The sequence below is a fragment of the Corvus cornix genome, chromosome 4 (genome assembly GCF_000738735.6).
Source record: "Corvus cornix cornix isolate S_Up_H32 chromosome 4, ASM73873v5, whole genome shotgun sequence".
NCBI lineage: Eukaryota > Metazoa > Chordata > Aves > Passeriformes > Corvidae > Corvus > Corvus cornix.
In genome coordinates this window covers 29946926-29961495 of record NC_046334.1, presented here as the reverse complement: position 1 = coordinate 29961495, position 14570 = coordinate 29946926, and the positions used below count along the sequence as shown (strand labels likewise).

General features: G+C 42.0%; 1 protein-coding gene across 1 annotated transcript; it reads left to right on the top strand.

The window, feature by feature from the left end:
* The first annotated feature begins 718 nt into the window (after window positions 1-718).
* LOC104697291 (cytochrome P450 2U1) lies at window positions 719-14431 on the top strand. Its single transcript, XM_010412113.4, is given in 7 exon segments — window positions 719-966; window positions 969-1032; window positions 1034-1218; window positions 5818-6450; window positions 9721-9882; window positions 10846-11013; window positions 11437-14431. Coding segments are annotated over 7 exon segments (1569 nt in total). The 5' UTR covers window positions 719-788; the 3' UTR covers window positions 11616-14431.
* The last annotated feature ends 139 nt before the right edge of the window (window positions 14432-14570 follow it).

Here is a 14570-nt window from a genome sequence, read left to right as displayed (position 1 = left end):
AAACCCACTGATGCTGCAGCAAATTATTGGGAAGACCATACAGTGGTGTTTTTCAACATCTAATTACCTCTCGTAGGGCCTAAATTTTTTATTGCTGATCAGCTGGAAAAAGTGCACTAAGGTGTGTACTGTAGGGTGTGGAAAGTTACCCTCAAAACCACTTGTGGGTGGGTCGGGGGGATTGAGGTGTTTGGGTGTGTTTTGTGTTTGGGGGTTTTTATTTTTTTATTTGGGGCAAAGGAGGAGAGCTGCACGGCTTTTTCCTCTGAAATGTAAGTAGCCCTCTTCGAAGTGTCTCTGTGCTATTCTGCATTTGCCAAGCAGTTATGGAACCTAGAGCTGGGACATGGTTCTAGGTTCTTCCTTGGGTCTGAAAACAGAGACTTTCGGTGTATTACCTCGAACTGCCAGTTTTTTGTGTTCGGGAAGGGGGAAGAAGGATCATCTGTATTTCCTTCCCTTCTAAACCGCTGAAAAAATAGCTGTTGCGTAAGGAGCATTTCAAAGCAAGTCCTGGGGGCAAGGAGGGGAGTGCTCACTTTTTTTGTTGTTTTTTATTCTTGGTGGTTTTTTTGCACGAGCTCGACATACGTGCTTATCTTTCATCCTCCATAAACTTCGGCTCTGTCCCCTGTTGCGGGGCGGTGTCGGGGCGTGGCCCCGCTCCCGCCCCAGGCCCGGCAGGCCGGGGTCAGGGCGCCGCCGGCCTCGCCTCCCGCCGCCCCCGCCATCTTAAACCGCTACGCGCCGGTAGCGAGGCGAGGCCGCTGTTCCCGCAGCCCTGGGAGATGGCGGTGCCGAGCTCGGCAGCTTGGACGTGGCTGCTGCGGCCGCCCACGGCCACCGAGCTGCTGCTGGTGGCCCTGTGCTGGCTCGGCTGCTACTGGCTGCTGCGGCGGCGGCCGCGGGAGCTGTCGGGGCTGCCGCCGGGCCCCGCGCCCTGGCCGCTCGTGGGCAACTTCGCCTTCGCCTTCTGCCGCCTCCGCTGCTGCGCAGGTGGGCGGTGGAGGTGCAGGGCGACCGGCTCTCCCCGCCTTCTCGCCCATGTCTTCCTCACCGGCCTCATGTACGGCAGCGTCTTCCGGCTCTTCGTGGGCAACCGCCCCATCATAATCCTCAACACCTTCGGGGCGGTGCGGGAGGCGCTGGTGCAGAAGGCGGACGTGTTCAGCGACCGGCCCTCTGTGCCCATCGTCCTCATGATCACCCACCACAAGGGTAAGCGCCCGGGGGCGCCCCGAGCCCCGCTCGGGAGCTGCCGCACACCCGGCGATGTCCACGGTGATGCTTAGGAGCGGTACGGAGCGGGAGCTGCTCGGGACCGTGGCTGCTCTCCCGAAATTTATAAATAACTCCCGCGAATTGTGGACTGAACCATTTACTTGCTTTTTGCTCCTCGCTTGTGTCCCTCGCCCTGCTGCTGACAGAAGGCACTCAGAGAGAAACTCGCCCTGGCTCGAGGTGGACGTGCAGCATCCCCGTGAAGTTGGCGGTGCTGTACTGTGCGCCACAGAGCACCTTTGGGTGGCTGAAATGCCTGATCCCTTTAGATCTGTGTACAGTAAAGGGACTGAGGAGCGGCGGAGAGAGCTGGGGTGGTTTAGACTGTTGGAGACGAGGCTCAGGGGAGACCTTCTCGCTCTCTACAACTGCCTGTAAAGGGGGTGCAGCCAGGAGGGGGTCGGTCTCCTGGGTAACAAGCGATAGGACGAGAGGAAATGGCCTTAAACAGCCCCAGGTGAATTTTAGGTTGGGCATTAGGAGGAATTTCTTCAAAGAAAGGGTGATTTGACGATGGAGTGAACTGCACAGGGAGATGGTGGAATCAGCATCCCTGGAGGTGTTTAAGGAAAGACTAGACATGGCACTTGGTGCCATGGTCTGCTTGATACGGCTGCCTGCTTGCAAACTACTGCTGCTGTGATGTTTGCGAATGTGTTATTCTGCTTGTCAAAGCTTACTGAGCGTATTTGGATTTGGGTTTTTTTGGGTTTTTTTTGGTTTTTTTTTTTTTTGGTTGGTTTTTTTAAGAGGTCAAAGGAGAGTTACTAGCTTTTGCCAAAAAAAAGGCACGAAGAGTTTAAACACATGATTGCAATACTGCAGGTAGAATTTCTTCATGTTTAGTTCTTAGGTCATTATGGATCTCAGTGTTTATGGAAATCTACTCACTCTTTTTCAGTTTAGGAGGTGTTTTTCAGTTTAGGAGGTAAGAGAAGGCTTATTAGTGTGCTAGCTTGTTGTGAAACTTTTGTTTTTTCTAAGGCTAGATAAATCTATTTTTTAAGTACCTGAAACATTTGTCTTCCTTTTTTTTTTTTTTTCCCTGTACCAGAATTGCTTTAGTAAAGAGGAGAAGAAAGTGAGGGACCTAGGTCATGTTTATTAAAATGCTGTCAGGTACCATTGCTGAAATAAGTGTAAAGAATAAAAAAAAAAAAGATGAATTATCTTGGTTTAATGATATTGGTCCAAGACAGATCTTACTGGCACATTGTTATCATGTGTATTTTTAGGTACAGTACTTTAGCAAGCACTGGAGGAGGAAAGGGGTAGAGGAGTTAGATAATTTTAGCAGTGCTGTAAAACCTCATGTTCAGGCTCATGGCAGATTTCTTTTTCCTTAAATGCCATGAATTTCATCTGTTTCTTGTTCTCTGTCAGACTTTTTTGAATATGGTGAAGCAGAGTAGCCCGGGCAGTTGGCAGCTTCCACCAGTGGGTGCTCCAGGAGAGCTGAAAGTACCAGGAGCGTGTTGTCCACAGCCAGAGCGTGCTGCAACCAAGCCCATGGACGGTGCCTGTCTGTGTTGCGCTGTGGCAGGGACACTGTGTTGCTTCTTGGTTTGGTTTTATCTGGAAAGTCACCATAGCTGTGCTCTGCCCAGTTGTCCATAAAACATCCCTAGCTGTTCTGTAGTGCTTGTGTTAGCTGGTGCAGCATGCTGAATTGCCACAGATGCAGGAGTACTGTAGAGTGCACCTCAGAGATGGTGTGCTCTGAGTGCACAAAGGGAAGAGTCGGTGAATATGGGCAGTGGAGGGCCACCGCCCCCGCAGGCTGGTTCTCCAAAAGCCAGTGGAAGTTACAGATGCTGTCAGGTGCTGGCTTGGGTTTAGTGGTGGCATGAGGAGATGACTGAACCTCTGCGATGCTGCGTTGGTGCTAATGAGTGTTGCTTTTTTCGTGTGTGGTTCATGAAGGAGGTAGATGGGTTGTGCCTGGGGGAGAGCAGGTAGAAGTATCAGAAATGGCAAATACTACATTTCAGCAACTTGATTAGCAAAGGAGGGAGGCCTTCTTGGCTGGATAAAAAGAGCCATAAGAACTTAAGGGAGAAGGTAGAGGTCAATTCTTAATTGAAGTCTTCTGCACATATGTCTGCAGGAAGAGAAATAGTAGACTGAGGAGAGAAAAGAGATTTCTGTGGTTTGGTTTTAGTATTTTTAGTTTTTTGTATTTTATAGCTACGAAAGGCAACAAAGACTGACTCTGCAGAGTAGATGGAGTCTGTGTGGTTGTCTGCCTGTATAGCCCTGCCCTGTGCATATCCAGATGTGGATGTCTCACAATACAGAAGTTGAATGTTATTAAGTGTCATGACTGCTGTATTTGTCAATGTTCCCAGTATTGTAGCAACACTAGAGCTAGCAGTAAAAAACGGGGGGAGAGGGAGGAGAGGAAGTAAGCCTTTGCCAGAATGTGTGTCTTGTAAGGATTTTAATCTTTTCCATCTAAAATGGGGAATAAAATGAACTCTCTGGTTATGTGAGTTTGTTGGTTGTATTGAAAGGGTTTCATTATCAGCTCGTAGAAATTAGGCCCCTATAGTGAGCATGAAGTCCTGGTTATTGTTGCTTGAGAATTTATTATTGTATTTCCTTCTGGGTTTTTTGTTGGTTTTGTTTGTTTGTTTTGCTTTGCTTTAGTTTGTTTGCAGGGGAGGTTTTTTTTGTTGTTTGGGGGGGGGTGGTTTAAAAGTAGAGATGTCTGTGCTGACTAATGTGACCTTTTAGGGCAGGCAGATTTTCTCTGAAATCAGCAAAGGACTGTTCCATTATTATAGCTTGGTAGTGATGCAGTTGAGAGTTTGCTTTCTTCTCTTACCTATGTTATTCTATCTTTATGCTCTTCTTCTTCCTTAATCTCTCTCCTGTGTTATTCTTTCCCAGTTTACAAATCAGTTATTAGTATTGTGCAGCAGTTTGGGGCTTGGGGACATCAGAAAACACCCACGCTCTCTGCAGGGCTGCTGGAGAGGCTCACTGGGTGGGGGGAGGTGTGTTGTTGGTGTTAGCTTTTCTGTGGGGCTAGGGGAGTCTCTTTTACCTTCAAGACAATAGGTCTGTTTTCTTTATGAAAGTATTTGGATCCTAAACCTCATTTTCCTAACAACAAAAAAGGGAAGAGGTTGTGGATGCATAGCGTGTTTTGGAAATATTTGTTTAGGGATAGAAATGGCTTTGTTCCAAGAAATCCATGTTTCTTTCACAACCCAGCTACAAACCCTGGAAACTCAAGTTGGTTCATGGGCAAATTCAGCCTTAAATACACCTGTTTTTTCACTTAACCTACTTGAGGACACCAGTGCTAACAGGAAACAGTTGAGAGAGGAAATCTGGAAAGTTTTTGGTTCTGTTTTTGAAGGACCAGGAAGTGGGCGTTTGAATAGATTGCCTAAGGAATGTCTTCATGTAGAGGAGATGAAATTCAGCTGATTCTGGGCTTGTCTTGACTCTTCCTAATGTTCTTGTTTAGGATGTTTGAAGCTGGGTCATGTGTTGTGTCCTTTTAGCATTAGGGGCTAGGAACATTAACTTGTAATAGAAATGTAGGTAATGTTAAATATTGAAACATGGTGCATCTTCCAGTACTTACGTACTACTTCTGTTTTCTTATGGCCATTTCTCCTATTAAATTCAACATTAAGATTTGCAGTTGACAGAAGAATTGATGTTGCTTTTATAAAGTAACTTTTTGTTTTCAGAAAAAAACCAATGTAGTGTCACTTTACTAGAAGAACAAATCCAGAACTAGGTCATGTTTGATGACTAAACTTTCTCAGGTTAACCATGGAGTACATTAGAAATAGCAGGTTGTGTATTTGTTACCCTGTGGTGTCTTTGGTGTGGTCTTTTGATTCAACAAAAGAGATGTTTCTGTTTGTAAGTGAGTAATAGGGATTTAATTTAAACGGTGTTTCATAATGACACAATTATGCAGAGCAATTGCCTAGGGCCATCAAAACTGTTGGGATGCAAATCAAGCAGGTTTTTGCCAAGTGTCTCTGAACCTGTCTTCACCTTCCCAGTTTTCTCACAGTGTATTTCTCCCAGTGTGAGTATCCTGTATTTTTATTATAAAGAAAAAGCTTGCTTGTAATAGAAACACGTGAAAAAAGTATTGAGAAGTTTGTATAACATGAAGGGGAAAAAAATGCAAATCAGTTTGTGTTTTAATGTCTTCTGTTGTGCCTTGCTGAAGGAGTTCATGTCTCAGGATGTGGAGGAGAAAAGACTATATCTAACATATGTCCCAGACTAACATTTCCCTCTTCTCGATCTATTTGTGTCTTGCAAAGTGTAATGAACTAGTGATGTAACTTGGATATTCATTTCACTGATTAGGAAAAGGAGAGACAGTGTTTCCAAAAGCTATTATAAAGAACCTTGTGTTCTTCCTTTAGCTCCTAGCCAAGTGCTTGGGGGAGATTTGCTGTTACCATTTCCCTCTCTTCTGGCTCTTGGGTTGCAGGCCTGTCTATTTCTTATTGAAAACTGGGCATTTTGGTTTCAGACTCTCCCTTTTCCTTTCAGGTGTTATTTTTGCACCTTATGGCCCTGTCTGGAAGCAACAGAGGAAATTCTCTCTCTCAACACTGCGTCATTTTGGAGTAGGGAGACACAGCTTAGAGCCTAAAATCATTGAGGAGCTGAACTTTATAAAGGAGGAAATGCTGAAGCATGGAAAGGATTCATTTAATCCCTTCCCAATCATTCGCAATGCAGTGTCCAATGTTATCTGTTCCATGGCCTTTGGCAAGCGTTTTAACTACGAAGATGATGAGTTCAAGACGATGCTGAAGAACATGGCCCGCGCCCTGGAGCTGAGCGTGAACAGCTACATGATCCTGGTCAACATCTTCCCTTGGCTCTACTACCTTCCCTTTGGGCCTTTCCGGGAGCTTCGGCAAACTGAGTTAGATATTACTGCTTTTCTGAAGAGAATAATTGCCCAGCACAGGGATACACTGGATGCAGCAAATCCCAGGGACTTCATTGATATGTACTTCATCCATGCGGAAGAGGAGAAGAACAACAAGGAGAGCAGTTTTAATGATGATTATCTGTTTTTTATCATTGGTGACCTCTTCATCGCAGGCACAGATACTACTTCCAACACGTTGCTGTGGTGCCTGCTCTACATGTCTCTTTACCCTGAAGTGCAAGGTAAGATTATTTTATTCTAGGTGATTTATTCCAGACTGTAAAGCTCCAGATGGATTCTCAGAAACAGAAGCAAGCAGTGGCAGTGAAGAAATCATTTGGAGTGCCAATGGTTTGTGTGTACGTATAATTTGAAGGCTGGTGTGTAATCAGACATCTTCTGTCCTGCTGTGCTAGCATGGTTTCTAGGTTAGTGCTATATATTAAGTGCTAAATGGCCCTTTAATCTGTGAATTTCTTCTGTCTTTGGACAATTTTATCTTTCCCAAGCAGTTCCAGAAAAACTTTAGCACGTTTGAAAAACTTTGGCAGTTGTGGCATTCCAGGCATATAGTAGTGATAGAAGATGTGTGAAGACCGGAGTGGTAAGGTCTGCTTTTATGCCTCCCTGAGCAGGGAGGTTCTTGAGTCTAGTGACAGAGTCTGGGGAAGTGAAACACTACCTATTGTAGAGGAAGATCAAATCAGAGACAGCTTAAGCAAACTGGACTTGCACAAATGCACAGCACCATCTGCCAGTGTCATTAGAGGGCCTCTCCCCATCAGTCTTGAGTGGTCATGGTAGTTGGGTAGGTTGCTGATGATGAGGGGCATGATGAGGGGCAGGGGGGGAAGACACATGGAACATGTGACCACAAAACAGAGGCAGAGCAAAATGGTCTTGTTCAGTGTTAGGGAAGGATGACTGAGGGGAAACCTTATGCTGTCTACAGCTATCTGATCAAAAGATGCTAAGAAGATGGAGGCAGTCTCCCCTGAGGTGTGCAGTGGAGGGAAGGGAGGCAGTGGAGACAACAAGAAAATTCCAATCAGATACTCGGAAAACAAATTGCCCTGTGAACATGGCAAAGGAGTGACACAGATTGCCCTGAGAGTTAACAGAATCTCTGTCTTTGGTTCAAAGCTAAGTGGGACATGACCCTGAGTAGTCTCATCTACTCAGTTGGATCTGCCTGGAAAAATCTCTTTAAATAGGTCAAGATCATGGTTTATTGCACAAAGTCAACCAAACTGTTGACAAAAGATTGCAAAACAGGGCACCAGTACTGTACATGGGAGAGAGAGTTCACTGGGGACAAATGTAAAGTAAACTTTTATTGCATAGGCTTATTCTTCTGGTTTTGATGTTGTGTGTTATCACTGCTTGACTTGATATGCAGTTACATGGATTAGATAACAAATGGAATCTAGAAGAGTTTTGTGGTTTTTTAACCTCTTTTTCTTCTGCCTGGTACTGTATGTGTATGTGCTGGTCAGTTTTCACTTTTCTGCTGACCTCTTAACAGTTTCATTACCTCTGTCTGATTTCCCCTTTCCTTATGTTGTGGCTCTTGTCAAGTAATCTAAATATGCTCAGTAGTCCAGAGTGTATCACCTTTAGTATCCCATTCCTTACATCCTGATTACCTTGGAGTTACGTATGGGCCTCTTTTTTGTTTATTTCTAGTAACACATTTCTCTTAAATGTATTTCCTCCCTAGAGAAAATACCTGAATCATGTATCTTTTAGAAGTAGCAAAAGTTGCTTGCAGACATGGAAAGGCAAACTAAGGGCTATCAGAGGAAAAAAAAAGTCTTTTTCTCTTTATAAAATAGTTTTGCTTTTTACAGGGAAATAGAGAGTGATGTGTATGGACAATATGGTGAAGTCATGGCACGTATTTAGTTTGTTCTGTTCCCTGACTTTGTTTTGGTCCTTGGCTTCTGAAGATGTGTGAGATTTTTAAATATGTGAAAAGTAGTGGAGCAGTTCAAATAACATGCTGTTGCAGAGACTGCTGAAGTCTACATTTTGCGGCTGGTAATGTGAGCAGCAGTTTGGCTGCTCTCTGTATAGTTCCTCTGCATAGTTCTCTGTACAGTTCTATTATAGCGTATAGAAATGAGTTGTTCGGGTTAAAGCATTGGTGTGACATTCAGCATGAGACAGCTTAATTTTTTCATTTTTTGTTATCTATTGAAAACTTTATTTATTTTTTTAGATTACTGTGGACATGCATGCCTGAATATAGGGCTATAGTATCTCCCTAATAAAAGTAGCAAACCTCCACAAAGAAGGTACTGGAGAGCCATGCTGTCAGCACATCCCTTGCTGTATTTTTTGTATTTTATAATGTTCCTAATGCATGAGCTTTTCTTCTGGCAAACCCAGTAGGCGGCAGCAGCGGCTCGTTAGACACAGTTCAGGAAGCACTTGTGGATGCTGCTCGGGAAGTGGGGACAGTTTTTTTCATTGAGCTTTTATTTAATCTTGTATCACTGCTGAGAGGAGAAAAGACCAAAAACTCAGAGTATCAGCTGCTTGGTTGGAAAAGGCAAGCAGGACAACCACAACGCATGCAGGATATAAAGGGTAGAAAATGAAAACTGACTTTTATTATTTTTGATTAAAGGTTAGTTCCAAGGTCTCCTCTTTCAAGATTGTCTTTTGTGGTGTAGCCAGATTGCAAGTTACCTGCAAGAAAAGGCACATCATCCTGTATATACATAGGTGAAGCAAATCCTGAAATTTGGAAACTTCTATGAAGAGAATTACTTGCATGCTGAGCCTTCAGTGAAGTGAAAGGGGCAAGTAAATAGTTTGGTATTTTTTGCTTTCCATGAATGAGAAAGTAGATAAGCTCATGAACATTTCTGACTTTGCAGAAGGGCTTTGTGGGAAAGGAGCATCTGCTGCTGTCTTTGGGGTAAATGGGATGTAGCTGAGTTTAGGTTCTGTAAATGGAAAGTAGGAGATGGCAAGAATGAGTTAAATAGCTTCAATGCTTGCAGTAACAGCACCAGAATTCCTGCTCCAGAATGAAGTATCTAAAGCAGCTTCGTGAAAAACTTTCCCATCACCTGACACTCAGGCACACACTGCATGCAGTTCTCTTACTGTTGAAGTTTTTAATTGCAGAGCAGAAAGCTTGATGCTTTCATCATTCAAATTACTATGTAGGTAAACTGCTGCAGTAAGATTATGAATACATTTGGAGTAGCAGCAGGACTTTTCCTGTACTTCTCCAATACTAAAGGGCTAGCAATGTCTGTCATTTCAGTACCTTTACTCTTGACAGTTGTCAAGATTGTGCTTGGTCATTTTTATCTTAACTGAGTCTGTTCCTAAGGCTAATGTTGGCATAGCTGTTTCAACTGGGAATGACATCTTGAAGTAATCTTTGAGAAATCTTTGTAAACAATGAAGCAAACATAGTCAGATGAAATTGAGATGATGTCTTCTCGTGTATTATGTCTTTTGACTTCTTTATTTTCCTTGCTTCCTTTGAATAGAAAAGGTTCATGCAGAAATTGAAGCAGTTCTAGGACGTGACAAAGTCCCCTCTCTTGCTCACAAGGCTCAAATGCCCTTCACAGAGGCAACCATTATGGAAGTGCAGAGAATGACTGCGGTTGTTCCCCTTTCAATTCCTCGAATGGCCTCAGAAACTGCTGGTAAGCTTTTCTAGAGACTTGTTACTACACCATTTCCTCTGGGGATGCAGATCTGATGGGACAGCTAGTGATAACTTACGAAGATCTCATTTACATATTATATCTGTAAAACAAATATGTAAAATGCTCTGTATAGGGAGTAGGTGGCCTTGACATACTCCTCTGTGTAAGAAGCATGTCTGACCTGACATCCAGCAGGATTTTTCTAATCTTGAGTGATTTCTTCTGTGGGGGTCAGCTGGTACTGACTAATGTGCTTAGTCACAGTTGGCAACTGAGACTCCACCTTTGTACCTGAAACAGCAGAGTTGTTTTTGGCATTCTGACACAGAGGTCTGACAACATCACTTTAGAGTAGTTGGTTTGCTAAAGGCTTATACCGTTGACCTCCACATGTACAGAAAACATTAAGAAATATTCTCTTCCAATTCATCAATGTGATTTCTAAATATTGCTGAGCACTGGCTAGAGTCAGTGTGAAATAGCAATACTTGTCTTTTAAACCCATTACTGAATTGATCTGCTTTTTAAAATGTTTTGTTTTGCAGGACAGTGAGGTGCAACAAGCTGAAATGAAACTAATCATTTTGAAACCCTTGTGTGACAACAATTCAAAATCCATCCTTTGACTGTGGTGGGGCTCTGTGACAGCACAGGAGCAGGAGGAAAGTGGGTCACTGCATTGACATGTTGCAGAGTGCATTTCTGACAATTGCTGCTTCTTTCTCTCTGCAGAAGCTGTTGGTGTAACTTGATGTCTTTCCAGCTCCTCAGGCCGGCGTGATTCTGACTCAAGCAGGGTAGCAGAGATCACCTTTGCCTTAAGCTTTTGCTAGATTTGCAGCCCACAGCTAGGGATCAATATAATTTTTTGTGACATCTTCTAGTTGTCTTTTTAATGGTATGTTTCCCATGTTTCCTTCTAGCAACTTGTCACATCTCTGTCTCTGCTTTTGTTTAAAGTGCTCCAGGGATATACTATTCCTAAGGGGAGTGTGATTGTGCCCAACCTGTGGTCAGTACACAGAGATCCTAACATTTGGGAGAAGCCGGATGAATTTCAACCATCAAGATTTCTGGATGAAAATGGCCAGCTAATAAAAAAAGAGTCATTCATTCCTTTTGGAATGGGTAAGACAATCCACGTGAAGTCGTTAGTTGGGTGGGTGGGTGGGTGGGTGGTGGTGTTTCAAGCATAGGGCCTTGGGGGTAGGAGATGTAAAAGTTGCACATAGGAGCAATTACAGAAGTAGATTTATTATCACAGTTGGTGGCTTCGCAAAATGGTTTGGGTTCCTAAATAGCTAGTCACCAGACAGAAATTATAAATTGTCCTTTGATACTGCTTTTGCTGCGGATGTAAATACTCTTAATATGAAGTAGTACAGCTGAGCAAAGCTTAGACTCAAATGCAGGAGGCCAGAGCTTCAGAGTTCATAGCTTAATAGTAGTTTGAGCCTGTTTTGGACTATGGTAGCACAGGAATTACATGTGTGTTAACAAACAGGTCAACTGTATAAAGCCAGTAATACATCTCTTCTAACTGTTCTGTAGGTAAACGTGTGTGCATGGGAGAGCAGTTGGCAAAAATGGAGCTGTTCTTGATTTTTGCAAGTCTAATGCAAAGTTTTACCTTTCTGTACCCTGAAAATGCTGCAAAACCATCCATGGAGGGAAGGTTTGGTCTAACTTTAGCTCCATGTCCATTCAACATAATAGCTTTGAAGAAATGATGCGACGTCAACAAAGATTAAGCACAGAAATACTGCACTTTTAAAATGCAGCTCTTTTTTTTTTATTTCCAGCTCATTTTGTTACTTTCTTTCCAGAAAAAACCCCCAACTGCGTAGGCTTTCCTAGCCAGTGAGAATGATCCATTTAGACTTCTGGAAAGAGAAGATTTTTTTTGTCAACTGTTGCATTCCACAAATGAACTGACAGCATAGTTTTTAATTTGATATTAAAACTTGGTGGGCTTAAGCTTTGTCTATTACTATCAGTTAGTCAAATGTTGATTTGAAAGAATGGTCCAAAACATTTGTTACATTTATAACAATATACATTTATAACATTTATATCTAGAAAATGGTAATTGTAAAAAATTGTGAAAGCAGCACATAAACATTTCATTTACCAAAAGAATGAAGCACATCATGTAATATTAAGAGTATTAATGAATGAGAGATTGTTAGCATTTTCTGTGGAAAGAAACATTGTAACTGAGCTTAAATAATTACATATACTTTTTGGAAATTAATGAATGACATTACTTTTAACCTTGGAGGGTTCTTTTTTGCGAGTAACTCATAGTTGTACTAGGTTGGATCAAATCAGTCTGGATTCCTGGATCCAAGCATCCTTGACATTCAGGGCTCACTATAAAAAAGCAGGTACCAACTCTGAAAACCCAGGATTTAAGGCCAAATGAATCCTTGGATATGCCATATTCTCAACAGGAAATGAGTATGCAGTATCTGGATGCAGATGTTTTATCTCAGAATATAAACTAGAGTGGAATTCTCTAACAAGAAACAGCAGAAGTTTGTTCTCTCTGGTGCCAAACATATTCAAGACATCTGTGCTGCCTCTTGGCATTCAGTGTTTCCCTCATGGCAGCAGTGGCTGCAGGCTGGACGAGGCCAGCAGCTGCTCACTGGGGACAACGCTACATGTGTAGTCCTGAAGTCAAGGCTTGCACTCAGGTTTTTCATCCACAGGCAGTGTGGACAGTACTGCCACAACCTCTGGCTTTGGGAACTGGAGTCTTCAAATACGGCGTCACTCCAGCAGTACAGGTGAAGGCCTTACACATTTACCATGAACGGAAGGAAGCTGACAAACTTGAGGTTTGAATATAATGGCTCTCTCTGTTATCTTCCCTATAGAGTAAAAATATCTGTAGTTCATATAGTATTAGTGTATCAGTACCTTACTCTTTTCACATGCAGAATCTTAGTGCTGGTAACCACTGTCAAACCAGCTGCCAAGGAAACCTCATGTAAATTGTTTCAGAGCAGGGCATTCAGTCTTGCCTTGTATTTCAAACATGGAAAGAGATCTTTTGGGGGGAATATGTAACAATTAACCTTTAAATGGATGTTCTTAATCATTCTTAAATCTCTTTGCACTCCTTTTGATCTATCAGAATTTCGTATCACATAAATTAAGTTCTTACATACTCTTCTAAAGATGTTTTTTCCCCTCACTGGAGATCTAGAGAATACCAGGAGCCCTGCTAATGTCAGGTTTACAAGACTGGAATGTGAATTTGAATGTCATTTAGAATTGGGTATTCCATAGCAGAAACTAAACCTAAATTGTGAAAGAAGAGACAACTTTTCAGCTTTAATGTCTGGTTTTGTCACTTTTAACCTTGAAGTTTTAAAATCCAGGTAGTGCCTAACAAAGACTGTAAGATAGTTATTTTGCATTTAAATTAAGGTTTTCTGTTACCTGTTTTGAATAACAGAGTGCCTTAATTTCAGAATTATGTACTTGGTTGTTCTCCCACTGTTTGTGTGAGAACTTTCAGTTCTTAGATAGGTTAGCTTTGGACTGTATAGGCTTATGGGTTTGGGGTTTTTTGGTATGAAATTTTTGAAAAATTAGTACAATATAAAGTTGAGTTTCATACCAATGCTAGTGAACTTGCTCTGAAACGTCACAGTACTGGAGAATTAAGCACTTTCTTTAATTTAATTTTGTATTTTCCAATGAAGAAGTACATTCTATAGAGTTAGGATTTTTGTCTGGAAATCCTAAAATTATGCTTAATTGAGAAGCTAAAATTAAGTGCTGATAATATTTATCTTTCTGTTGAAATGCCTCCTTAAACAACATAATGATGTTGGTGTGCAACTGATGACTTGTACAAAATACCTGTCCTTTTAATCAATGAGGACACATTTGAAAAGCACTTTAGTATTTTTTTACAGATTCCAAAGAAGATGCTATTCACATAATCCCTTGGTATGTGAAACTGTACATATTAGTGCTTGTTTTGCCTGCTGAGTTTAGTTTAAAATGTCACCTTTGAAAACTATCCTTTAAAAATTAGCCTTCTACAAAAACTACTTTGAGAATGTGTTTTTTGGTGATACCTGTAATCAAATGCTGCATCGTGCGACAAGCTGAAATTACTGGTGAGAAGTTCTAACCATGTCAAGGTCTGCTAGAATACAGGATGCTGTTGGAAATGACAATAAAGACCTGCCTTTCATACCTTCCAGGTGCACTGAAATTTTCACAGGATACCATAAAAATAGCTAAACAATAGCATAAAGGCAACAAAATCTCTGTGGTTTTCAAAGTGTGTTGCCATCTTTGGCAAACTGTAAAGCGGTAGCAGATTTGGTTTGTGTTTGTAAATGTATCCTCCCCCTGTCTTTTTTTAGCAGAGGAAGCATCTCAAATTCCTTGTTGAAAAATATATGTCCATGTAAGTGAGTGACTGTTTCTGAATGCTGTAAATAACTAACTTTATTTCTAAAATTACTTTGCTTCAATGTGTTTTTATTTTGAATAAAGTAATTCCCAAGTGAGTGTTTCAGAGCTTTGCGTAGTCATTTCAATGAGTTCCACTTACTGAACTTGTGGTGTTTGGCATCTTACATCTTGCAGAAAAAGCTTTTGAGCAAGAAAATGTTAAAAATGCTTTGGATGAGGAGGAAGGAGGTGGGGAAATAAAG